The 26,715-nt window shown below is 39.5% G+C and overlaps 1 protein-coding gene across 9 annotated transcripts in view; it reads left to right on the forward strand.

Annotated features, from left to right (window-relative positions):
* The first annotated feature begins 14,420 nt into the window (after window positions 1–14,420).
* The window catches only part of LOC138305181 (tyrosine-protein phosphatase 99A-like), a 76,535-nt gene continuing 64,240 nt past the window's right edge, over window positions 14,421–26,715 (forward strand). For 8 of the 9 annotated variants that reach the window (XM_069245606.1, XM_069245604.1, XM_069245609.1 and 5 more), the window contains exons 1-2: window positions 14,421–14,561; window positions 15,984–16,067. In XM_069245606.1, coding sequence (XP_069101707.1) covers window positions 16,016–16,067 — 52 coding nt within the window. In that variant the 5' untranslated portion in view covers window positions 14,421–14,561; window positions 15,984–16,015. Of the gene's footprint in view, window positions 14,876–15,983; window positions 16,068–26,715 lie in introns of all 9 variants that reach the window. The other variant, XM_069245605.1, reaches the window with a different exon arrangement.

Raw genomic sequence — 26,715 nt, forward strand, 5'->3', positions numbered from 1 at the left:
GTCATAGAGCTCTGAATGGAATGTAACCAAATTTGGCCACAAACATCCTTTGGGGAAGGGGAACAGAACTTGTGTAAATTTTGGCTCTGGTTCCCCGGGGGCAGGAGGGGCGGGGCCCAATAGGGGAAATAGAGGTAAATCGTTTAAATCGCTACTAGTCATAGAGATCTGCATGGATTGTAACTAAATTTGGCCACAAACATCCTTGGGGTAAGGGGAACAGAACTTGTATAAATTTTGGCTCTGATCCCAGGGGGGCAGGAGGGGTGGGGCCCAATAGGGGAAATAGAGGTAAATCCTTTAAATCGCTACGTGTCGTAGAGTTCTGAATGGAATGTAACTAAATTTGGCCACAAACATCCTTGGGGGAAGGGGAACAGAACTTGTGTAAATTTTGACTCTGGTCCCCAGGGGGCAGGAGGGGCGGGGCCCAATAGGGGAAATAGAGGTAAATCCTTTAAATCGCTTCTTGTCATAGAGCTCTGAATGGAATGTAACTAAATTTGGCCACAAACATCCTTTGGGGAAGGGGAACAGAACTTGTATAAATTTTGGCTCTGGTCCCCCGGGGGCAGGAGGGGCGGGGCCCAATAGGGGAAATAGAGGTAAATCCTTTAAATCACTTCGTGTCATAGAGCTCTGAATGGAATGTAACCAAATTTGGCCACAAACATCCTTTGGGGAAGGGGAACAGAACTTGTGTAAATTTTGGCTCTGGTTCCCCGGGGGCAGGAGGGGCGGGGCCCAATAGGGGAAATAGAGGTAAATCGTTTAAATCGCTACTAGTCATAGAGTTCTGAATGGAATGTAACCAAATTTGGCCACAAACATCCTTGGGGAAAGGGGAACAGAACTTGTATAAATTTTGGCTCTGATCCCCAGGGGGGCAGGAGGGGTGGGGCCCAATAGGGGAAATAGAGGTAAATCCTTTAAATCGCTACGTGTCGTAGAGTTCTGAATGGAATGTAACTAAATTTGGCCACAAACATCCTTGGGGGAAGGGGAACAGAACTTGTATAAATTTTGGCTCTGACCCCCCGGGGGCAGGAGGGGCGGGGCCCAATAGGGGAAATAGAGGTAAATCCTTTAAATCGCTTCTTGTCATAGAGCTCTGAATGGAATGTAACCAAATTTGGCCACAAACATCCTTTGGGGAAGGGGAACAGAACTTGTATAAATTTTGGCTCTGGTCCCCCGGGGGCAGGAGGGGCGGGGCCCAATAGGGGAAATAGAGGTAAATCCTTTAAATCACTTCGTGTCATAGAGCTCTGAATGGAATGTAACCAAATTTGGCCACAAACATCCTTTGGGGAAGGGGAACAGAACTTGTATAAATTTTGGCTCTGGCCCCCGGGGGCAGGAGGGGCGGGGCCCAATAGGGGAAATAGAGGTAAATCCTTTAAATCGCTACTTGTAATAGAGTTCTACATGAATTGTAACCAAATTCTGCCACAAACATCCTTTGGGGAAGGGGAACAGAATTTGTGTAAATTTTGACTCTGGTCCCCAGGGGGCAGGAGGGGCGGGGCCCAATAGGGGAAATAGAGGTAAATCGTTTAAATCGCTACTAGTCATAGAGTTCTGAATGGAATGTAACCAAATTTGGCCACAAACATCCTTGGGGGAAGGGGAACAGAACTTGTATAAATTTTGGCTCTGGTCCCCCGGGGGCAGGAGGGGCGGGACCCAATAGGGGTAATAGAGGTAAATCCTTTAAATCGCTACTAGTCATAGAGTTCTGAATGGAATGTAACCAAATTTGGCCACAAACATCCTTGGGGGAAGGGGAACAGAACTTGTATAAATTTTGGCTCTGATCCCCCGGGGGCAGGAGGGGCGGGGCCCAATAGGGGAAATAGAGGTAAATCCTTTAAATCGCTACTTGTCATAGAGTTCTGAATGGAATGTAACCAAATTTGGCCACAAACATCCTTGGGGGAAGGGGAACAGAACTTGTATAAATTTTGGCTCTGGTCCCCCGGGGGCAGGAGGGGCGGGGCCCAATAGGGGAAATAGAGGTAAATCCTTTAAATCGCTTCTTGTCATAGAGCTCTGAATGGAATGTAACCAAATTTGGCCACAAACATCCTTTGGGGAAGGGGAACAGAACTTGTATAAATTTTGGCTCTGGTCCCCCGGGGGCAGGAGGGGCGGGGCCCAATAGGGGAAATAGAGGTAAATCCTTTAAATCACTTCTTGTCATAGAGCTCTGAATGGAATGTAACCAAATTTGGCCACAAACATCCTTTGGGGAAGGGGAACAGAACTTGTATAAATTTTGGCTCTGGTCCCCCGGGGGCAGGAGGGGCGGGGCCCAATAGGGGAAATAGAGGTAAATCCTTTAAATCGCTACTTGTAATAGAGTTCTACATGAATTGTAACCAAATTCTGCCACAAACATCCTTGGGGGAAGGGGAACAGAACTTGTGTAAATTTTGACTCTGGTCCCCAGGGGGCAGGAGGGGCGGGGCCCAATAGGGGAAATAGAGGTAAATCCTTTAAATCGCTACTAGTCATAGAGTTCTGAATGGAATGTAACCAAATTTGGCCACAAACATCCTTGGGGGAAGGGGAACAGAACTTGTATATAAATTTTGGCTCTGGTCCCCCAGGGGCAGGAGGGACGGGACCCAATAGGGGTAATAGAGGTAAATCCTTTAAATCGCTATTAGTCATAGAGTTCTGAATGGAATGTAACCAAATTTGGCCACACAAACATCCTTGGGGGAGGGGGAACAGACCTTGTATAAATTTTGGCTCTGACCCCCCGGGGGCAGGAGGGGCAGGGCCCAATAGGGGAAATAGAGGTAAATCCTTTAAATCTCTACTTGTCCTAGAGCTCTACATGAATTGTAACTAAATTTGGCCACAAACATCCTTGGGGGAAGGGGAACAGAACTTGTATAAATTTTGGCTGTTATCCCCCAGGGGCAGGAGGGGCGGGGCCCAATAGGGGATATAGAGGTAAATCCTTTAAATCACTACTTGTCATAGAGTTCTGAATGGAATTTAACCAAATTTGGCCACAAACATCCTTTGGGGAAGGGGAACAGAACTTGTATAAATTTTGGCTCTGGTCCCCCCGGGGTAGGAGGGGCGGGGCCCAATAGGGGTAATAGAGGTAAATCCTTTAAATCGCTACTTGTCATAGAGTTCTGAATGGAATGTAACCAAATTTGGCCACAAACATCCTTGGGGGAAGGGGAACAGAACTTGTATAAATTTTGACTCTGGCTCCCCGAGGGCAGGACGGGTGGGGCCCAATACGGGAAATAGAGGTAAATCCTATAAATCACTTCTTGTCCTAGAGTTTTAATTGGATTGTGACCAAATTTGGCCATAAACATCCTTGGAAGAAGGGGAACAGAACTTGTATAAATTTTGGCTCTGACCCCCTGGGGGCGGGAGAGGTGGGGCCCAATAGGGGATTTAGAGGTTAATATTAAAATTCCTTCAGAAAAGAAACAATGAACCTGTATTCAGAACATTACTTGGCATTACAAACCTGAGGGTGAGAACTTAGGTCAGAACATTTTTGTAGACTGCGATGAAGCATGGTGCTCGGGATATTACTTAGAACTCTTGTTAGTGTTAAGTTAACAAAGAATTCCTGTGAATAGTTCACCACGATGTTTGTCGTTGAGATGCTGTAGATAACCATGTGTTAGATCTGGAGTGAATTGGGGTTGATAGTTTGTTTGAATAAATTACAGCCTTGTTGTCATACTGAAGCACAGGGCCTCGTTACTATTGATGATATATAAATGGTACTCAAGTCCGTTTACTTCATAAGGTGTTTATTCAGCAATGAACACGGTCTGAAAACACACACAAAGTAAATTAGATCTAGACAATAAGAATGGACACATACATGATCAAGTATAACATATAATCCTCTATCTCCCCCCAAGTCTTTGGTGGTGAAGTATCACTAATATGAGTATTATTGGCAAAGACTTATATATAATGATCACTAACATGTCAGACTACTTGTCTAAGTGAACATAAAATGAACATCAAGTCTGTAAAAAGTACAACACAAATGTCCTGAGTAGTAGAATGTCAAATTATCCAGACATATCAAAGTCCAAGTGCCACGCCGGTGTTGTTGTTGTACGACCAGATTTACGGACTGGTGTAAGTGATGGGGTCTGTGGTATAGGTATAGGACTAGGGGGCACTGTGAGCGGAGTTTGGTTACGATTGTCCTCTGAACTTGATGGAGAGTTGAATTCTAGATGACGACGACTTTGGGTGTCGCGTTTTACAGATCGCGGAGTATCGTGATTTACATCAGGTGATGAGCGAAATAAATGTTCCTCATTTCTAGTAACCGTCGGTGTGAAAGGAATAGGACTAGCAATTGTGTTTTTACTAAAAGCTTTCCCTTTCTCAGCAATTGTAGTTTCTGGAACTTTTGAGGTAGGTAGCGATACACGATGAGGAAGGCCAATGGCAATGTCTTTATCGATCGTCAGACGCGCTGGAGGGGTAATAACAGGGATGTATTTTCGGAGGAATTTCCTGTTGCGCAGGGTAACACGTCCAGACCCATCAACCCGAGCTACATATTGGTCGAATTGGCGAACCACGATGATAACACCGGTCTTGTCTTATTTGAGGGGATGGGGTCCGACTTGGTTTTGGATACGCACATGATCCCCAACTACAAGTGGCGAAAGACGTTTAGTATGTTCAGACCAACGTTCGCTATCACGCATATGTCGGTTCCTTAACGCTTCTTCGCGGGCTGCTAGTGTTTCCATCCATGTGTTATGTGGAATGTACCGACCTGGTGGTATAGGGATGAAGTCCCGTATAGGATGACAGAATACGCACATAGCAGGGGAAAGTTTTGTGTCCCTGTCAGGTGTATTACGATACTGGAGAATAGCACGTTGAAACGCATCAGTGTCAAGATCGCCACTGGTGCTTGTATTGCCGATGATCAATCGCTTCACTGTTTTGACTCCCACTTCAGCGCGACAGTTACTATGAGGAAAGGCGACTGATGATAGTCGGTGGTGAACGCCCCAGTTTTCGAGGAATCGTCGTGTGCTCATGGCAGTGAACTCGGGACCTCCATCTGAGGCTAGTTCATCTGGAATGCCAAAAGTAACAAATGTCCTTCGGAGGCTTTCTATCAAGCCGCTAGAACCATCGGACGCTTTCTCCACTATTGGCCAGTTAGAATAACGATCGACGATTACGAGATAGTTACATTCCATGTAATGAAAGTAGTCGGCGCATACACATTGGAACGGATAGTCAGGCGTGGTCAAAGGCATTTGTGGTGCACTCGGGTTGGACGGGGCGTTACGATTGCAGTGATTACATGATGCCCGAACCGACGCGATGGCAGGTGTGATCCCAGGCCAGAATATTGAAGCCTCAGCTCTTGAAGTCATAGATGTAACCCCCTGATGTGCTGAATGTTGAGAGGCCAATATTTCCTGTCGAAGTGATGGTGGAATGACTATTCTCTCCTTGTAAAGAACCACACCATCTACTGTATGAAGGTCGTCACGGAGTGTGAAATATTTCTGTGGTGACTTAAGAAGTTCATGCCGAGTGTTCGGCATACCAGATTCTATCAACGCGAGTCATCGCTTGTGGTGGCTGTTTTGACACGATCCCATGTTACGGAACGTAAATCGATGGCATTCAGTGTTGTAGAAGCTGACGCTATGACATGTTCCTCGACAAAAGATTATCCGGAGGACGGTGTGCGTAAACCATGTAGTACACTGAAGTCAGTGGTTGATGAGAACATAGTTGCAATGTCATCTTCGAGAACGAGTTTATCGGGATCGCCAATAGGATGTCTGGAGATGCAATCAGCAGCGCGATGTCGTATACCAGGTACGTGTAGCATTCTAAACCGATAACGTAGTGTCTTTTCCTTGAGGTTGCGAAGTCTATTGTTCGGAATATTTTCCAAAGATCTATCTCCAAATAGCTTCAAAAGCGGTTTGTGGTCGACCGCTATGACCAAGTTGTCACACCCAAAAACGAAGTGTCGAGCCTTATCTAGAGCATCCGCTACGGCTAAATCTTCTCCCTCAACTGGCGCGTAGCGCATTTCCGCGGTGTGCGCGATTCGACTTCCGCGTTGTGATACTTTCCATCCATCGCGACAGCACAGGGGACTCTCATTGGTACATGCACAGTGTTTTTGTAGCAACCAAAATCCTATTCCAGACTTCGACCAATCCGTCGCGAGACACGTTGGTTTACTTGGATCGAAAATTCGAACACCCATTTCAATTTCTTTTGCGATGACGATTTTAGATTCCTCGAATATTCGTTGGAGATCTTCAGTCCACTTAAATGGTTGATCAGGCTTGAGTAATTCACGAAATGGATGCATGTTCTCGGCCATGCTGAAGGCATATGATACCTGATTGACTAGTCCGAACCATGATCGCACATCTGTGATATTCTTCAGCGTAGGGAAGTCCAAGATAGCACGTAAATATTTCTGTGATGGTCGAACACTATCGCTGGTGATTTCAAATCCCGCAAATTCTACAGTGTCGTCTGCGAATAGGAACTTCTCATGATTGAGGGTTATCCCGTTACGGCCGCATATGTCAAGCCACTGTACAGCCTGGAAGAAGCTCTCCTCAACAGTGTCTGACCACAAGAGCACATCGTCGACACACTTGGTTTTGTTAGGGATATCCGAGACAAGTTCGTCATAACGTCTAGTATACCCGTCGCCTGAAGCGATGTAGCCTTGAGGCGCAGTTCTGTAGCGGTACCTTCCCCAAGGTTGCGAATTGGTACACTGTGATAACCGTTCCAAGCATCAAATAATGTCTTCTTCTTTCCGTGTGGAATAGATCGCGCTTGGTGGAATGGTGAAGGAGTGTGGTGAGTCTCGCGAGTGGCGTGCGCGTTCAAGGGTTGGTAATCCACGGTACGTCGAGGTATGCCATTCTTTTTCGCACAAACTACCATTCGATGGCACCAAGTGACAGGTTCACCGATCGGTACGGGTTCGAGAACCCCAAGACGGACGTCCTGATCTAATCCAGCCTTCACTGCATCTTGCCAGTGAAACGGAACGGGTACAGGTGTGTGATGGGCAACCGGTTTCGCGTCGGGATCTACCATGAGTTTCATGGGTGGTCCGTTCATTAGAGGTAAGGTCTGATGTTCACATGTATTGAATGTGGTCGACTTTTAATACTCGAGGAGGTAATCTTTTAGCCGGCCGACAGTGTCCGTTATAGCTTGGAAAGGAAGTTTCGTCGGAGGCGGCGGAGGTTGTTCACGTGTAGGGCAATCGCATAGTGCATCCTGGCGGTTAACGGGAGACAAAGTAGCATTGATGTATGCAGAGGTGTCTTCAGTGCCAACATGCGGAAAGGATTCTGGAATGATACCTAAGACAGCACAGGCTTCGCGACTGAGGAAGAGCTTGACTGTTGAGTCTGTAACGTAAGTCATTTGTCTCGTCTCCTTGATATTGCCTGCCTTGTCTTCGGACGCCAAACGAAGAATTGTTGCTCCGAGAATTTTGATGCCACTGTATGTAGCAGTTTGCATCTGCATTGTTACCTGTATGAGTTCAGATTCGCGTAAACCAAGACGGCGGATAACTTTGAGGCCAGCTAGGCAACTCTGGCATCCAGTGTCGGCCATAGCCTGTAATGGCATGGTGCGGGTATCACGTTGTAGCTTGAAGCCTAAAGCCGCATAGTCTTCACGTGTAACACGAGCCTTGACATTCACAAATGTTTGTGGTTGTGATCGTTTTTTCACCCAGGAATTTGTCAGTTCATCGTAGATGTGATGATCAATACGGATAGAACGTTCCATGCCGGACTCGCTAACTGTACAATGGTAGTCTTGAGCAGTACACAGAGCGTCAAATAATGCACTTCCAGAAATCGCGCCTCGATCAGATGGTTTCGGATTATCCTTACTTCTGCACACAATTTCAAAATGATGTTGTCGATGACAATGCTCACACGTGTGACCATACGCTGTACACTCGGTTTTGCGAATTCGAGCAGGGGCCGATTTGCCGTGACCCTTCTTTCCACAATACGCACATGGGTCTGTCTTGTTAGATGCATCCTTTGGTGGTGATCTGTCAAACTTGCCTCTCCTGTATGAACTGTTGGCGGCCTCAACCGGTTGGGAGTCGGATAGTCTAGAAGCAGAACGTTTACCGGCTTCCTTTGCCTCTACGAATCGGAATACTTCCTCGAGAGTCATGTCCTGATTCTTGTGTCCGAGCAGATCAAGCTGTATTTCCGGGTCAGAAATCCCACGTGTTAGGACATCGCGCATGATAGCATCAGTGTAATTGACGTCGTTCGCACATCCAGGACATTTCATTACAAACTTGCAGACACCGGCTTGTCCTTTAAGACGGGCACCATAGCTTCGGACGGTTTCGTCGCGATCCTGTCGCATGTTATGTAACGCTACTCTTGCGACCATTGTGTTTTCCTCGCGCACTGCTATTTTTTAATGGCGGTTAAAACCTCTTCAACAGGTTTGTCCGCGAGACTACCACCAGCAGATCGAGTTAAATCCTTGCGGAGTGGTTCGTCACAACATTCAAGTAGCTGAACTACTTATTTTCGTGGCACTAACGTAATCAGACCAGCGGGATTCAAAGTAGGCCCACTCTTCACTAGTTCCTGCGGCGCTGAGCGTTGGTCGTTTGGTTTTCTCATCTTTTGCTGCTTGTCCCGAGTTGTGTACAGCGGTGTGAGCCGTGATGAGTGCCGCAACGATAGTTACGTTCAGGTCCTCCGTGACAAAGTCGCAGTCGTGGATAGGGCAGGCAACAGCTGGCATTATGGCGATGTGGTAGGATGAACTGTAGAGATCTCACCGTGTTCATAAATGGGACTCAAGTCCGTTTACTTCATAAGGTGTTTATTCAGCAATGAACACGGTCTGAAAAGACACACAAAGTAAATTAGATCTAGACAATAAGAATTGGTGACATACTGACGCATACATGGACACATACATGATCAAGTATAACATATAATCCTCTAATATATATAAGATAGGTCACGTGTAATGTATGTAAATAGACGTGACCTATCTTATATATATCATCAATAGTAACGAGGCCCTGTGACTGAAGCATGCCACTGAAGACACCAGACAACTACACCTTACCCCGGTCACATTATACAGACATTGGATAAACCAGTCGTTCCATTCCCTTTACGCTGAGCGCTAAACAGGAGCAGAAACTACCATTTTTATAGACTATGATGTGTCTCGGTCAGGGAACAGATCCACAGACTTCCGCACAAGGACGGGCGTTCAACTAAAGGGTTAAAAAGGAAAAGTTACGAAGAAAAGGTCGGTTTAGTAGAAAAGAAAGATAAGATCTTACATTTAATCGCACTTTACGATGGGACGACAGATACACAATACTAACGCCCTACCTGCAGGGTAAGGGGTTGATACTTTGCTCATGACATTCTGCTCCTATCTCAACAACTACAACCATCAGGACAAAACCCAACCAGCTGGAACTGAACTTTGGTTTGCTCCTGGGGTAGTGTAGTTGACAGACAGAGAGGGACTGAAGGAGATGCTTCATCCAGGATTGGTGAGACCAGGGGAGGCGATACATGGGGAACAACAAAGAAGATCATCGACCGGGCGTACCCTTAGAACGAAGGCAGGTCAACAATAGCACTACACGCCCTTTGATGCAAGGAAAGAGATGAGATTGGCCTCACAACATCTGAAAGTGAGACGCTGAAACAGAACTGAAAAGGCAAGGAACAAGCTGCTGGAGAAGAACAAGAGCAGCCCAAATCTGAGAGCAACGGCGCTGTTGTCGGTGGCGTTTAGCTGTCACGAATTTAGTGTTATCATTACTCGTAAGGTTTATTCCAGTGAGTCTATTCCAGAAAAGGTCAGCACAGCAGTACAAGCTGCTTTATTCGGTGTTATCATTACTCGTAAGGTTTATTCCAGTGAGTCTATTCCAGGAAAGGTCAGCACAGCAGTGCAAGCTGCTTTATTCGGTGGATGATCCATTCGACAACAGGAGAAAGTTGTCACACTACCGCATCCCACTATTTGGCCGATGTTTGCTTATTCTTCACTGCCCTGGTGACAAAAAGTCAAATTTGAGCAACCTTAGTTTTGAGGACCTGACGATGCTAAAGGAGTAGCGTCTACGAGTATTGAATATGGCGTCGTGGAAGGTTCTAGTAGGTCAATATGCTAAACACGGGTATGATAATGATAGTTATGTTGTTAGATGTTTTGTTACTTTTTTTTGCTCTCTTTTATACTGGTGTTTTGAGAGCGCTCTCGGGTGAACTTTTTGGTAAACACTTACCGATAATGAAATAAAGAATATATTTCATCAGCTGCCTCGCTGGGTTTTTAATTGGCGATGGGTACCTCGTGGCTTTGTAGAGCTGTTGTAGAATCTCATTCTCCTTGCACGAATTCTTCAATTTCTCCTCTCTATGAAACTATTGTCAAATTTCTCTTTGTCCAGTTGGTTCAAGGATTGCGAAGTGTTTGTCCCATCCCCCGCCTTAGATGCCTGAATTAACGTTCATCGTTTGCTATAGGAGTTCCTCTTTGTTGGTTTGGGTTTGATTCTTGTCGATGGAGACTAACAAGTGGGTAAAGGGATTTATCACGCTGCTGTTTGTTTCTCGATTTATCCTAGAGACAGTCATCTTTTATCTGTTCTGTGTGAGGTTTGTAATAAATCATGTCTATGTAGATCTTGTTTGATATATCTTTTGACCCCTTCAAGTTGCTTTTTTTCTGCAATGCCTCATGAATGTCTTCATTCCATTGTTTTTGGGACTTCGTTTCTCTACTTATAATCTGCGGATATTCACTGCGGATATGGGAGTCACTATGCTATATAAACTGTGTTCTATCGCATTTATTGCATAAAAGTTTAAGAAAGATGATCAGTGCTTAGCTCTCTAGATCTCCGTCTGGTGAGTTCAATGTTGTCGGAGACACATTGGAGTTAGCGTTGTTATCGGTTTTGTAGTATTTGTCGGATTCGTGGTCTTTTTTTCTTGAATGTTTTTTTTATTTTCCTTTGGATTTAGTGCCAGTTGCAGGCTGGATGGACTGGTCTGTTGGTAGAACTTTGCTTTTCCCTTCTCTGAACATCTACTTACACGGCGGTCTGTATAAAGTTTAATGCTTTCATGAAGTGAAATGAGTGTTCTTCAGATTGGGTTATATGGAGGTTCATCGAAATTCTTCGGTGTACATCGAGTAAGCTAGACCGAATAATCTGTCGGTCTACGAGTAAGCGTGTCTGCGCGGAGCAGGGTGGAGGGGTAGTGAACAATCTCTATATTGGTGACCTGCCGCTGGATTTGTAAATATTTGGATGAAGCAGCATATTTAGGATCGGGGTGCCATTAGTGATAGCAGGTCGAGAGGAGACTGAATGTAGTGTTGTCTACGTTGAAAATCTATACAATGTAATACGGAGTTCGCTATGGGGCTAGTACTCGTATACGGGTCTTTAGCCATTTCATCGGCACGTAGGCTGGTCTTACTTGTTTGTAAGAGGGCTGGAGACTGTTCTGGGTCAGCGTACAGGGAATGTATTGTAAGTTTTAACTGTTCTTGGTCTGTTATTAAGTAGCCTCTATCCTATTTTAGTATTTGTATTGTCCTGTTTTTTTATGCCTTACGGTACGTGTGACTAGCCTACCTGGCGAGGACAGAATGGTTTGAATTTACACATCTTCGATACTCCATAGGTTACGATCACTGACGCTTTATCCACCCCTGGACTATCTCATAATAAAACTAGAGGCATTAAGGAGAGAAAAAAAAAGACCAATCACAGGCCTGCATATATACTTCCTTTGGTGATTACAGAGAGAGCGACACCAAACTCCAAAGTTATTCGATTCTTTTGATGTTCATCAAAAGACAAAAATACCTGTGTTTTTCGTTGCCTTCAATTTTGCTATAACATATTCCAGGGGTGGATAGAATTTTATTGTCACCAATACGGCTAGCGCTAATCTTGTCGACGTCCTCTTTGCTCTGGGGATATGCGGGATTTCTGTCATCGCAACTAAGTACTTTATTTATTGGAGGGAAAACAGAAAATAAATGGAATGTCAAATAATGTCTCGTAGAGTGGGTTCTGGAGAAATTGGTACGTGGAAACTTTATTCTTGAGAAAGTGTGCGTTGGTATACTAAATACTGACATTCAAACAACTAAAACTAAGGTGAAATGATGCGACCGAAGTGATACAAACCTCGGCTTAAGTGAGGTCGAGCAGAGATTGGGAAAGGATCATTGTCAGTAAAATATATGTGTTTAGTATTTCTTTATCCACGACGATACAACAACAACAGTGTTAAACCAGTAAATATCGGCATTTATGAAATCAGGAAATAAGGATATTATATTGAGATGACAAACGTTAGCAGAACCACCGTTTTAGATTAAAGTTGGTGAGGCGAAATAAAAGCATACACGTATATGATCTGACGTATACACAATGTTACTATAAGGATATAACTATGAGTCGTGATAACGAGATACTTAGTCGTTATAATGAGATAACTTATTCTTTATAACGAGATACTTAGTCGTTATAATGAGATAACTTATTCCTTATAACGAGATACTTAGTCGTATTAATGAGAAAAAATATTCTTTATAACGAGATACTTAGTCGTTAAAATGAGATAACTTATTCTTTATAACGAGATACTTAGTAGTTATAATGAGATAACTTATTCTTTATAACGAGATATTAAGTCGTTATAATGAGATAACTTATTCTTTATAACGAGATACTTAGTCGTTATAATGAGATAACTTATTCTTTATAACGAGATACTTTATAACTTATTCTTTATAACGAGATACTTTATAACGAGATACTTTATAACTTATTCTTTATAGATACTTTATAACTTATTCTTTATAACGAGATACTTTATAACTTATTCTTTATAGCGAGATACTTTATAACTTATTCTTTATAACGAGATACTTTATAACGAGATTCCTTATAACGAGATACTTTATAACGAGATACTTTATAACGAGATAGTAAGAAATAGAAATATCAATTTGTGTACCCTCAATCAGCCACGTACAATGTTATATGAAGGGGACAATCAGTAGGAGTGATTCGGTTCTATACCTGGTAACAATTTTTCGGATTTTTTTTTACGAGTTTTACGTTGTTTTTTCGAAACCAGCAAAATTATGACAATACTGTTTAAATTTTGTTATTTTCGTGAGGGGTTAATTTTTCAGTTGTAGGAGTTCCTTCCCTTCTATTATTTTTCCTATGACGTGGCTTGACCAGATTCGCACATGATTAAAAAAAAACTAAAAAAGACCTCCAATCGGAAGTTTATGCCGTTGAACGAAAGTTAAATATGAAAAATCACACACAGTAGGTTTTTTTCAGCATATCGTAGCAAAGAATAGCGTTTCCTGAGGTTGTCGTCTTGCAATTTGAGAAACCTAGTTGGTATCTATATAAGAGGATTCTGAAGTTAGCATAGACTTTATATCTTTTAATTTCTGTATTTCAAATAACCTCATGTATATTAGCTTATTGGCTTTTTTCATAAATAAAATATAACCTAGTCAAATTGCATTGGTATCTTACATTGAAGATCTAACATTTAAAATAAAAGATGAAAATATTGGCTTAAAATGCATGTCACTGCATGACAAACGATTGTTTTAATCTACCTAAAATAGACTAAAAAATGTTGGATATCAGCAATTTTGCTGCTAATGAAATAATGCATTCATCTTACATATTCCGTTATGATTTCGTTAAAGTATATGGAACCCCCATCAAATTGAACAGTCCAAAAAGGTACTAGGGAACCTTTATTGCCTTTTTAGATAATTTATCAAACCATAGATACAGATTTAAGATAGAGATTGTTGAGTTCACATTTTGACGGAATATCTACAAAATAAAAAGTTCTAGACTCGAGTAGGAATCAATACGAAATGATATCCCTACTTGTATAGCTTTACTAATTTACTGATGTCTGTTGTTTTACATAATTCAATATACATCTGCACAATGTGTTTTGGTGAAACTATTGAACTGTGTATGTATCTAAAAATATATATATATGCATGTAGGACTAATATGCTGAATTTTCCCTGTTTCTTCTATTTTCCTGGAACATCTAAGCCTTTATAATTTTTTTTAAGAGCCATTTCCACAATGGACATACTTTTATTGTGTAGCATGTATACATTAAAACCATAATCGTGTTGTATAAAGATAATACATGTAGGATCTACTTAATATTGTTTATCTTGCACTCAGGAGGTCGTCGCTTCAGGCTGCCAAGATCAAAGGCTAACTTACTTTTTACAGAACGGCAGTCTGAGTCACGTGATTTTTGTAAGACACCGGAAGTTGTTGAGTTATTATTGCCAAAATGGCGACTGTGATTAATTTCTGGTCTGGGAGGAAACATTTTTAGCAGGAGTGAGCGGGAACCATATCGAAAGATGCCGGAATATGCCTTAAATTCGAAAATTATTCTAAGCCATTTTATTAAGTATGTGTGTATATTATTTAAATGACACTGTGGTTTGTAAGCTGCTGAATTCAAGTGGTCTGTTCCGGTTATAGATCTTCAGAACACAAATTAGCCTGAAGACTAACAATCAAGACTATATTGAAGCCGCGTTGTTCTTAGGGTCTTTCACTCGATTTTAATGTGAAGTGTCGAAGGTAAACTGGATATAAGTTGATAAGAGAATTATTTGTTGGAAATGGTACATTCCTTATCTATAATTACATCGATATTTTTATTCTAAATGGATAATGCTTTGTGGATGGAACGTGTGTAAATGGATCTAAGAATGTCAGGTACGTTCTAAAATTCGTATTGTTATGAGTATATTTGAAGGATCAGTCAGTTGGAACATTCTAATAGCATTATTCTTATTTTTACATGTGTGTGTTTCATATTATTTCGTTTACCTTACTGCCCTATATTTGGATGACCCAGATATATGCCACTGCAGTACCGGTATGTGCCACACTGTGTACTTTGGGGTTCACTTATACTGACTTAGTTATATGATGTAGTAGAAGTCGTAAATCCCAGGTCTAGCAGGAGATTCAGCTGGAAAGACTTTTGTGAAAAATATGTCATAATCGCCAATCAAATTTTATATATGTTCAATTTTGCACCTGCTCATTATAAATACATTAGAGGTATCATGTCACTGCAGTTTGGTATATATTTACAAGGTTTTAAATCTTGGACAGTAACACAACTATTGTTCAGTTATCTTGCTTAAATGTTAATTACCAGTATATACTTGTACATATAAACTGTTCAGACCAGAACTGGTGGTGAAGAAAAAGTAAACAAATTAAACTACTGACAAATAAAACTTTATGTTTTTTTTTAAAAAGAAGCATAACTAATGCAAGTTTGTTTAAAGTTGTAGGTCAACTTTTATCATTATTGAGACAATGATGCACAAAAAGCTAAAATAGACACATTGGATTTCCTTATAATCTTTACACAGTCCTTTAATGATCAGGTCTGACTGTACGTTATACATGCAATGCTATATTGAATCTTTTTGATTTATAAAACATTTTTGAAACAAAATATATATATTCTAGTTAAAATTCAGAAATTCTTGTCAATATTGTTCTTTATCATGTATACACTCACTGTATGTTGCTTTTCTTTAAATTCTGAAAAAAATAACCATATGAAAAAATAGGAAATTAGGTGACTTGGTAGGTCACTATGTTTGCATTTGGTCAGAATTATTTTTCAAGTGTTGCTCTTTTAGTGTAAAATCGAATGATAGATTCTTTCATTTATTTTGTAACTATTGCCTTAAGCTTATATTTTATAGAGCTTGTGTACAATATGATAGCATTCTATGAGAATATTCTAATTGTGCCATAAAGACATACAACCTGTTGATTATGGTTTTAATTTATCTTACAGAATTCAAGACAGAGATGTGAAAAAAATCTGACATGGCGTCACTTTCTTTATTTTGTATCTGCCTGCTGGTTTATCAGTTCAAATGTAAGTAGATTAAAAAGATCTTGATCTTAATTAACATACGTACTGTATACCTTTTTTATGTGTATCTATTATGATGTGATTGCCATGTTATTGGGATTTCCAAATATATAGACTAATATATACTGTACAAACATTGATGACTATCGGCATTCTGTAATTTTATATAAGTACATTCTGTATCATGGTAGGTAATATACTGTAAATTACAGTATTATTACTAATACTGGGTACATATGCATGGTAATAATATTATTGTATAGAAATGTATAGTATTTTAGATGTACCTGTGTCACATGTATGAGAACCTCAGTACATCAGAGTGCATGTATTGTTGTTTATTAATTATTAATCACAGGTGTATTATACAGAGTAGTAGTGATTCATCAGTGCCCATTATTTCTGGTAAAACCTAATCTATTTACACTTGGCTAGTCAGTTGTTGTGGTACCCTGTGATCATATAGTAAGTAACACGTAGGGTATCCCTCATGTCAACTGTGAATAGCCCTTTAAATACTGTCCATGTGGTATACTACATAGTGTACATTGTAACACCTGATCGGATATACCAACAGGGAAGAGCCAAGATGTACTCAAATAACATACCCTGTGCTATATGTACAAATGTAAACTGTACTCGTATATAAATTATTAATTCTGTTGAGTGATCTTCAGACAAATGTAGCAATAGAAATGAAATACTGATATGAAATAACAGATCTAAGAATGCTATAAATGTTGTTGATATAGAGGACACAGAATAAAATCAAAGTTAATAGCAAATTGTGGATAAAAATGATGAAAAAAACCCGTTTGAAACCTTGTGCCCAGATGCGTGGCTACCATTTAATACTTTCAAAATGTATGAGTTTAAAAAACAATTTAACCACTTTAGAATGTTAAGTAATGAAAGCGATGAAATTATATTATTAGACAACCACATCACACAAATTAATAAATTCTGGGTATATACATGTATCCATATACCTGGTATGTATGTATATATATAGTGTCTGAATTTTGTAAACTTTGTAAATGCAAGTTTTCTTCCATTATGATGTACCTATAGATATAAGATGTTGCCTTGGGGTTTATTAAGTTTTGAGTGAATTAATTAAATCACCCCATTATGTAGAGTTATTGTGTGTATGTAATTTTATATAAGGATGCATAAGTATATATGTATACACACCCTACACCAGTATATATACCTGTACAGGCATTCCTTTGCACACACCTGTCACATAACAATACCAGGATGTGACGTGATCGGGATGTGTTATGCGAGATCTTATCCTGAAATATTTATGTAATGGAATCTTTTTGTCACCATCTGCTCACGACATAACTTTAATATATAGCAGTCTATCGGTAGGGACACTATAATGCTCTTGTCTATCCCCTTTTGGTTGCTTTGGTTGGAAAGCTGGGCGGCTCCTCATTTAGAAAATTGATTTTGTTCAACCCTCTCTAGTGAAAGGTCAGAGCTATATTTGTCTTCACTGATCTGCATGGAGCCATATTTCAATCACTGGAAATAACAGTTATTTTGTGAGTGCAGTTTGTTCATGCATGTAGGTCACTGTGACCATATCTGTGAGGCTCACTGTCTGTAATGGTGACTGTCTCCAGTACCATGTGGCTGTACATGTAGCCTGGACATAGAGAATTGATAATACTATTGATTTTCCCGTTATCCTCTTAAATACCCCAGATATCCGTGATATTTCAATCAGGTTGCTACATGTATGGTGCTGAAACTTGCCCCACCACAAACATTAACGTTGGCATCGTCGTACAAAAAACTCGACCTAGCCTACAGTGCTGTAACCAATCTAATCCTACAGAATAATCAATAGCATTGTATCTTCTTAAATTAAAAAAAAAATCAAATCAAGTTCACATGAAGATTAAAATATAAACATGTTAATCAAGTGATTATTTGTTTCTGCTAAACTTATTTAATAATGTGGATCTTAAAGCTGAAACTCCATATCTAAAGAAACGGATGTTTATATTAGAGACCTAACTGGCTTCTGGTCCTAGCTCATATATGATAAAGATGTCGAGCAAAAATGTCTCACCAAACAGTGGCTCTAGGTAGGCCACTTTGACAATAGATATGGCTATGGAACGGCTTGTTGTTAGACTATAGTGCCATGATCTTTCTGTATAATACCCACTTACGTTTGGCATCATACGGCAGTCCTATTGCTATAGTGCCTGTACATAATTATAGTATGTGTATATTTCTACCGAAGAACACAGACAGTTATATATTCAGGTTTAAAATAATGTACCGAATAGACCAATTCATAAAACATTATTTTTTATAACCAGGATGAAAAAGTCTTATAATCTTTATGTAACAGGTAAATATAAACTCATGATAAAAGAATGGTGTATATGTAATCCATTGTATAACATTATCATAATAATGTATGATAATCTGTATTTTCTCAGTTCACTGACCCCTGGCCATGGTGGATGGGGGGGATCCGGAGGAGAATTTTTTAAAACAGGAATCTATTGAAACAGGATGGTTTATCAGTACATATTCAAATAAATGAATGCTTGAATCATAAACATTTCTTTGGAACTCGTGAGATCTGTATCTCGTCTAATCTTGTATCAGATGGAAGTTCTAGGTTGGAAGATTTCTTTTGAAGCTATATATAAGTTAGCTTGTTGCAGGGATAGGGCTGTATATAATGTGTATACGTAATACATATATTTTAATTGTACTTCATTAAACGCCTGACTTGGCTGTTGTTAAACCAAACTGTTAGCTTACTTCCTAATTACACGATAACCACTTCCTGGCCTGTGAATATTTCACTGAGCTGCACAAAGTTAGTGATTAGTACCTTTCAAAGCAATTTCCTCTTGATTCTACAAAACAGAAACTTGTACATCAACGTTAAAAATGCCAGCCAGATACCTTGTAGGGAAAACAATCATCTTTTTTCCCTCTCCTGTAGCAAACTGTGTGATAAAGCTTTCAGAATTGTGTTTGTACTGTTAATCAAGGCACAGAGAGATTGGTGTACATTCAGGAGGTTTCAATCAAATGTCTTCATGGAGCTGGAGATTAGAAACAAAACTAGGTTGTGTATTGGTCTGACGGACATGTACAGACTAAAGACACACATTGTCTTCACTGAAATCTGGCAATAATGCATGGCTAGTCTAACACACAAAATAAATCAGTTTAGAAAACATAAAATGAAGTAGTGATTTGATTATGATGATTGCATTGCAAATCTGTGTAACAGGGGTTATGATATGTGAAAGCAGGAGATGTATTAAGACTTATTGACAATGTAACTCGATTGAGAGTAGATTATAGGAATGAAACCCAAACTCGACTTGCTGGTCCAGTCTGTATCATGACCCGATTGAAGGTATATATAGGAGCTTGAGCTACAGATCAGTATATTTTTACAGGAATTAAACCCAAACTCAACTCATTGATCCTGACTATTGATCATGATGGTTGTAGGAAAAAGTATATAAGGAGTCAAACTAGACTCAATGCATTGATCCAATATCCTGACTCTACTGAGCCTGGATTCATTTATAAGTAGACTTTGCTGCTGGGTTGTCCTTAATCCATCACAATTTCCTGATCAACCACAGTTCACCCCCACTATTGAGTATTGACTCACAACTCTGTTATATTGTTGTACTCTCATCATCTCCCAGATAGTCACACTTCAATTCCTCGGGGTCACGACAATCCAGATCTCATGTACTGGACTGCAGTTATACTGCTTAGTGGCCAATGATTCAAGTAAATGGTAAACAAAATCATTACTTTTCTAGAAGCCTATAAGACCAGTAGTAAGCTTGAAGGACACAAATGATTATGACGAATCAATTATAATCAAACATATTTGGTTTTTTCTTTTACATGATAATCAAATTTACATTGACTATGATAGTATATGCTGTTGTTTTTGGCTTCCTTTGTCTCAAATCTAGGTAGCTGTGTCAGTGGTCTGTGTCTTACAATGAAAGACATATATAAAGCATGACAAACACATATCTGTTTACATAATTGTGATTTGGAATAAGAAAATCCATATTGCACATGCATTACTACTAAGAATTGGTCTGGCCTGATTGCACAGATTATTTGACAGAAGCAGGTGCTTCAATTAGAGGGTGTGTGATTAGGTAAAGCTGGTGTTTGTAGAGAAAGTAATGGGGGATATAATACAGCCTGGTAGTCTGTATACAATAATATTATGATAGATACACACCGCCTGGGATACATCAGGGGTGCATATATATAGTACTGGGGCCACAAGTAGTCATTGGCCTGGGAAACATCAGGGGTGCATATATATATACAGCAACTTATGTAGAATTTTTTAAGACGAGTCCAGAAGACTAATATTCAAATTTTGATGAGTCCCAATACAAAGAAATACTGTATATACTAGAGGGCCTCAAAATTTAGGTGAGTCCCACAGGAAAATCATGAGTCCAGGACTCATCTAGACGAGTCCTGTAAATCACTGATATTTATAAATAAGTACTGGCAACACTGGGGCAGTAATTACATCGGCTTAATATACATCAGGGGTATACCAGGTACATATACATGGTAGTACTAGGGTCACAATTAGTCATCGGCCTGGGATATCTCGGGTACATATATAGTACTAGTACTGGGGCGAAGTCTCAGCCAGGGACAAATCAGGGAAGTGGCCTCCATGTTCTCATGATGATCAGCTTACTACTTGTGGCAATATTTTCTATTAGCTTCAATTTAGTCACTGGGATCTGTGTGTGGTTCTAATCTTTCCATACAGAGGCATTAACAAAGGTTTAGCTGTTTTTTTGGGCCAGCTATATATAATTCGTAAATTTTGTGTGTAATACAGTGGCTGACACCGATCCCCCTCTAGATATATATATATACAGATCAGGACCATTGGACACTGGCTCTTCCTCCAATTCATATAATGCTAATATTACAGCATCATGATAGTTTTGATTGTATTGTACATAATACTTTCAAAGAAAAAAATAAATAAATCTTCATCAAGTCTTAGTGTCTCCTTTCTTCTTGTACATGTATGCCTATTATCCATCACTATGGCACATCTGTATGGTACCCTTGATCTTTATACAGTTGGCTATAAGCCTGAGAGTGAGGTATATACTGATAGGGGATGGGCATAGTACCAGGTGATGAAGTCATGTTGGTTTGTCTTTCTATACACTGACCTCCATTTTCTAGATAAATAAAAACATATCCAAAATTTGACTTTGTCTCTGGGACATGTCTGCTTTTTAGTTTCAAACTAGAGAGGGGGAGATTATCTAGTATTACAATTCTGCTGATAAAATTTTATCAATAATTATATAACTGGTGGCCAGTCTAGTCTACAGATCGTCATGATTCACAATAGTGCATACATTGGTAGAGCTATCGACAGGAATTTGCTTCAATTGCCCATGTGGGGCATTTGCCAGGTATATGTACTGTCTGCTGGTTGGTGGATTTCTCTGGGTACTCTGACTCTTCCACATGCCATGGCACATTCATGACCAAACTGATCAAGCCAAATCAAACTATTGATTCTGAAGTATTTGTAATTTTTCATAGGTAATTTTACTTAACAAAAAAACATGTGGACAACATAAAATCATTTTTTTGTTAATGTGTACTTATATAGAAAATAATTAAGTTAATGTTGTAAGAAAACATTTTAAAGAGATTCGATTGTGTTTGTCATATTTCACAATGGTGGATCTTAAGCTGCTGTAAGCTTTCATTAGATGTGAAGATTTTATTGTTGTCTTCCGTTGACAGGAGTGTTAAACTGATAGGTGTGGGGGTGTGTTTACACAATCCTATAAAGCTCATCTATATAGTGGACGTCTACAAATCAAAATTCTACAGCTGTATGGTCAGGATGCTTTACAATCTACAAACCAAAATACTACAGCTGTATGGTCAGGATGCTTTACAATCTACAAACCAAAATACTACAGCTGTATGGTCAGGATGCTTTACAATCTACAAACCAAAATACTACAGCTGTATGGTCAGGATGCTTTACAACGTTCTCAACAGAAATTTTAAATTTAGAGTGGAATTCAAGTATTTCAAGGAAAAAAACTGCATTGATATATATATCTAACATGTTCATGAAAAAAGTGGTACATACTCGTCTACAGTCTATGTATGGCAGTATAAATATTGACTTATCAATTAAGAATCAGGAAATGTAGCAAATTATGCAAAATCATTGTGATTTTTTATCATAAGGTATAAATGTATAAATAAGTTAGTTTTTTGATATTTTAACCGGTACATGATATTTGTGTGGTGGAGACATGGGTCCTGGTGTGTTTGGTAGGGTGTACATAGCTTAGTAATATAGCTAAGGGGCTGGGAGATTTTAATCCTAAATCTGTTTACTTGGGTACTATATCCTTTAATGCCTTATCAGGTAAATACCGGTATTAGATGGAACAGTATACCAGTTACCCACTATCACAGACCTCTTAACATGTCATCAGGCTTTTAGGTACATACTCATAATGTTCTCATACCCAGATTCTCTAGTTAAACAAATTATGTACTAGTACTGTAACAAAATGTACAGTTCAGTTTTCATTACAAATATCAATTATTTAGCTGCAGATGTCTAGGTACTTTTATCAGCTTTAGATATTGCATCTGTTTATGTTGCTAGTGATATACTATTATGGCACCTCTACTATAAGTCTGTTGACTGATTATCTTCCCTAATAATATATACACAGGTACTATGGCAACCCACTGGTTGTCTACCCTTATAACCACTGGTTGTCTACCCTTATAGCCACTGGTTGTCTACCCTTATAACCACTGGTTGTCTACCCTTATATCAACTAGTTGTCTACCCTTATAACCACTAGTTGTCTACCCTTATATCAACTAGTTGTCTACCCTTATAGCCACTGGTTGTCTACCCTTATAGCCACTGGTTGTCTACCCTTATAACCACTAGTTGTCTACCCTTATATCAACTAGTTGTCTACCCTTATAACCACTGGTTGTCTACCCTTATATCAACTAGTTGTCTACCCTTATAGCCACTGGTTGTCTACCCTTATAACCACTGGTTGTCTACCCTTATATCAACTAGTTGTCTACCCTTATAACCACTGGTTGTCTACCCTTATAGCCACTGGTTGTCTACCCTTATAACCACTGGTTGTCTACCCTTATATCAACTAGTTGTCTACCCTTATAGCCACTGGTTGTCTATCCTTATAACCACTAGTTGTCTACCCTTATATCAACTAGTTGTCTACCCTTATAACCACTGGTTGTCTATCCTTATATCAACTAGTTGTCTACCCTTATAGCCACTGGTTGTCTACCCTTATAACCACTGGTTGTCTACCCTTATATCAACTAGTTGTCTACCCTTATAACCACTGGTTGTCTACCCTTATAGCCACTGGTTGTCTACCCTTATAACCACTGGTTGTCTACCCTTATAGCCACTGGTTGTCTACCCTTATAGCCACTGGTTGTCTACCCTTATAACCACTAGTTGTCTACCCTTATATCAACTAGTTGTCTACCCTTATAGCCACTGGTTGTCTACCCTTATAGCCACTAGTTGTCTACCCTTATATCAACTAGTTGTCTACCCTTATAACCACTGGTTGTCTACCCTTATAGCCACTGGTTGTCTACCCTTATAGCCACTGGTTGTCTACCCTTATAACCACTAGTTGTCTACCCTTATATCAACTAGTTGTCTACCCTTATAGCCACTGGTTGTCTACCCTTATAGCCACTGGTTGTCTACCCTTATAACCACTAGTTGTCTACCCTTATATCAACTAGTTGTCTACCCTTATAACCACTGGTTGTCTACCCTTATATCAACTAGTTGTCTACCCTTATAGCCACTGGTTGTCTACCCTTATAACCACTGGTTGTCTACCCTTATATCAACTAGTTGTCTACCCTTATAACCACTGGTTGTCTACCCTTATAGCCACTGGTTGTCTACCCTTATAACCACTGGTTGTCTACCCTTATATCAACTAGTTGTCTACCCTTATAGCCACTGGTTGTCTATCCTTATAACCACTAGTTGTCTACCCTTATATCAACTAGTTGTCTACCCTTATAACCACTGGTTGTCTATCCTTATATCAACTAGTTGTCTACCCTTATAGCCACTGGTTGTCTACCCTTATAACCACTGGTTGTCTACCCTTATATCAACTAGTTGTCTACCCTTATAACCACTGGTTGTCTACCCTTATAGCCACTGGTTGTCTACCCTTATAACCACTGGTTGTCTACCCTTATATCAACTAGTTGTCTACCCTTATAGCCACTGGTTGTCTACCCTTATAACCACTGGTTGTCTACCCTTATAACCACTGGTTGTCTACCCTTATAACTACTGGTTGTCTACCCTTATAGCCACTGGTTGTCTATCCTTATAGCCACTGGTTGTCTACCCTTATAGCCACTAGTTTTCTACCCTTATAGTCACTGGTTGTCTACCCTTATAAAATATGAATGCATTGACAGATTATGTGGTTGTCTCCCCTTGTAATATATATACTCGTGATCAGGTCACATACATGACAGCTGGAAAGTTGTCTCCCCTTCAGTGTGTGAAGAACAACATAGGCCAGCAGTTGTCTCCCCTTTAGTGTGTGAAGAACAACAAAGGTCAGCAGTTGTCTCCCCTTTAATGTGTGAAGAACAACATAGGCCAGCAGTTGTCTCCCCTTAAGTGTGTGAACAACAACATAGGTCAGCAGTTGTCTCCCCTTTAGATAATGTCCTCTGAACGCTAGACAATTGTTTCTCCTTTTATATAGTTGCTATCTGACTGTTTTAAATTTGCACACACAGAGATGTGTTGACAAAATCTGTGGTACCTTTATTTTACATATCTGTAGTTTGGATATAAGTGATCATGGCCTTACAATTATCTTCTTTGTCATTTTCTTGGAGCCTTGGTTTTAGCCAAAGATTCAAATATAGAGATTAAAATGATGGTAGCCTGAACAGTGAGTGGTACCATTGTGAACTTCAGCTGTTGGGAATTAGAATGGACAGCACCTATTGTGTGACGGACAAAGACTTGTGCTAACAAAGAGATAGTGCTGTGGAGTACAGCATCCACTTCCTCCTCCTCCTCTATCTCAAAATCAATAATATTTCAGTCGGTAGCCATGTGTGGGAGCTCCCTCCATAAAATCAATACCTGTCTATATAAACCAATGTCAATCTATAACAGAATATTTCTGTCAGCTAAAACAATAGTTTAATTAAGGACTCATCTTTACTTTATCAGCTGTACTAAAGATGAGAACATGTCTAGATCTTACCTCATAAACTGTACTAGTGATTAGAACATTGAGTTACACATAGAGAAGTACAAAAATTACCAAGGAAATAAAATGATAGCATAGCTTTGCAGATACAGCATTAATATCAGCTTGGGTAGATTGTACCAAGGTGAGTGTGTGCTCTAGGCAGAAATTCAATTTGATAGCATGTTGGTGTACAATTCATTATGTATAACTGGTGACATATGTGCATTATCTGGCGATGATTTCCAATCGGGATCACATGTACAGCAGACAGGCTATAGTCGCCACATTCTCATACATAAATGCATGTCCATTAGCACTGTATTCCACTGATTATAGTGGAGTATTTTTGGTCATTTGATCATGAGTACCTCATGGTCATTCTGTCACTGAATGATTCAGTTGTTGTGTTTATATAGCAGGAATATTCAGCATATATATTTGGTTATATAACATGACATCAACATTCCCGACACAAACATTTCATCGATAGCTGGAGGAGGAAAGTTAATTATGATACAAGATTTTATAAAACTCTGATTTTTTACTTGCCAAGTCTCTAAAAAAAAAAATTTTTTAATTCTAAGACTTGTTTCGGAAAATAACTAGTAAATAACCTAGTAATTATAACTTTGTTAGGGTTTACAGAGGTGGTTGTGACCTTAAAGATGTAGACCTGAAGTGACCGACTTGTTAAACCTTTGATAATGTTTGTCACAGTAAAGTAGCCTCCAACTACACCTCCCACAACTGATGATATGACACAAAATAGTGGAGCCGTGGACTAACAATATTAAAATGGGGTTGTGTGTGTCAGGTAACTGTTGGTCATAACATTTAGGTGGCTGCTGTACTAATGTATTCAAATCTACCAAACCATATTATTGTTTATGAGAGTAAAAGGGGTGCTATATATTATAGTAATGATTTGTAATGAAATTAAAGGTATCATATATAGAAGCCTATAGTTAAAAATTCAATATGATACTTTCATAAATCAATGAAGATTTATGTTTTTATTTTCTCCATTATCACCATCAGACACAGACGCTGAACTTATATGGACTTCTTATCAGAGTAATAAGATATTGAATATATAGAACTAATCCTCCCTTTTAAATACTTAATATAAATAACTTGTCTTCCTTTTAAATACTTAATATAAATAACTTGTCTTCCTTTTAAAGATACTGTAACTCAATAAACCTGCAGACACATATGATCTGTTCTTAAACTAAAACTGGAACATTCATCATACGATATCAAGTATTCCTGCAAAGTCTCTTCTA

The sequence above is a fragment of the Argopecten irradians genome, chromosome 12, assembly GCF_041381155.1.
Source record: "Argopecten irradians isolate NY chromosome 12, Ai_NY, whole genome shotgun sequence".
Taxonomy (NCBI): domain Eukaryota; kingdom Metazoa; phylum Mollusca; class Bivalvia; order Pectinida; family Pectinidae; genus Argopecten; species Argopecten irradians.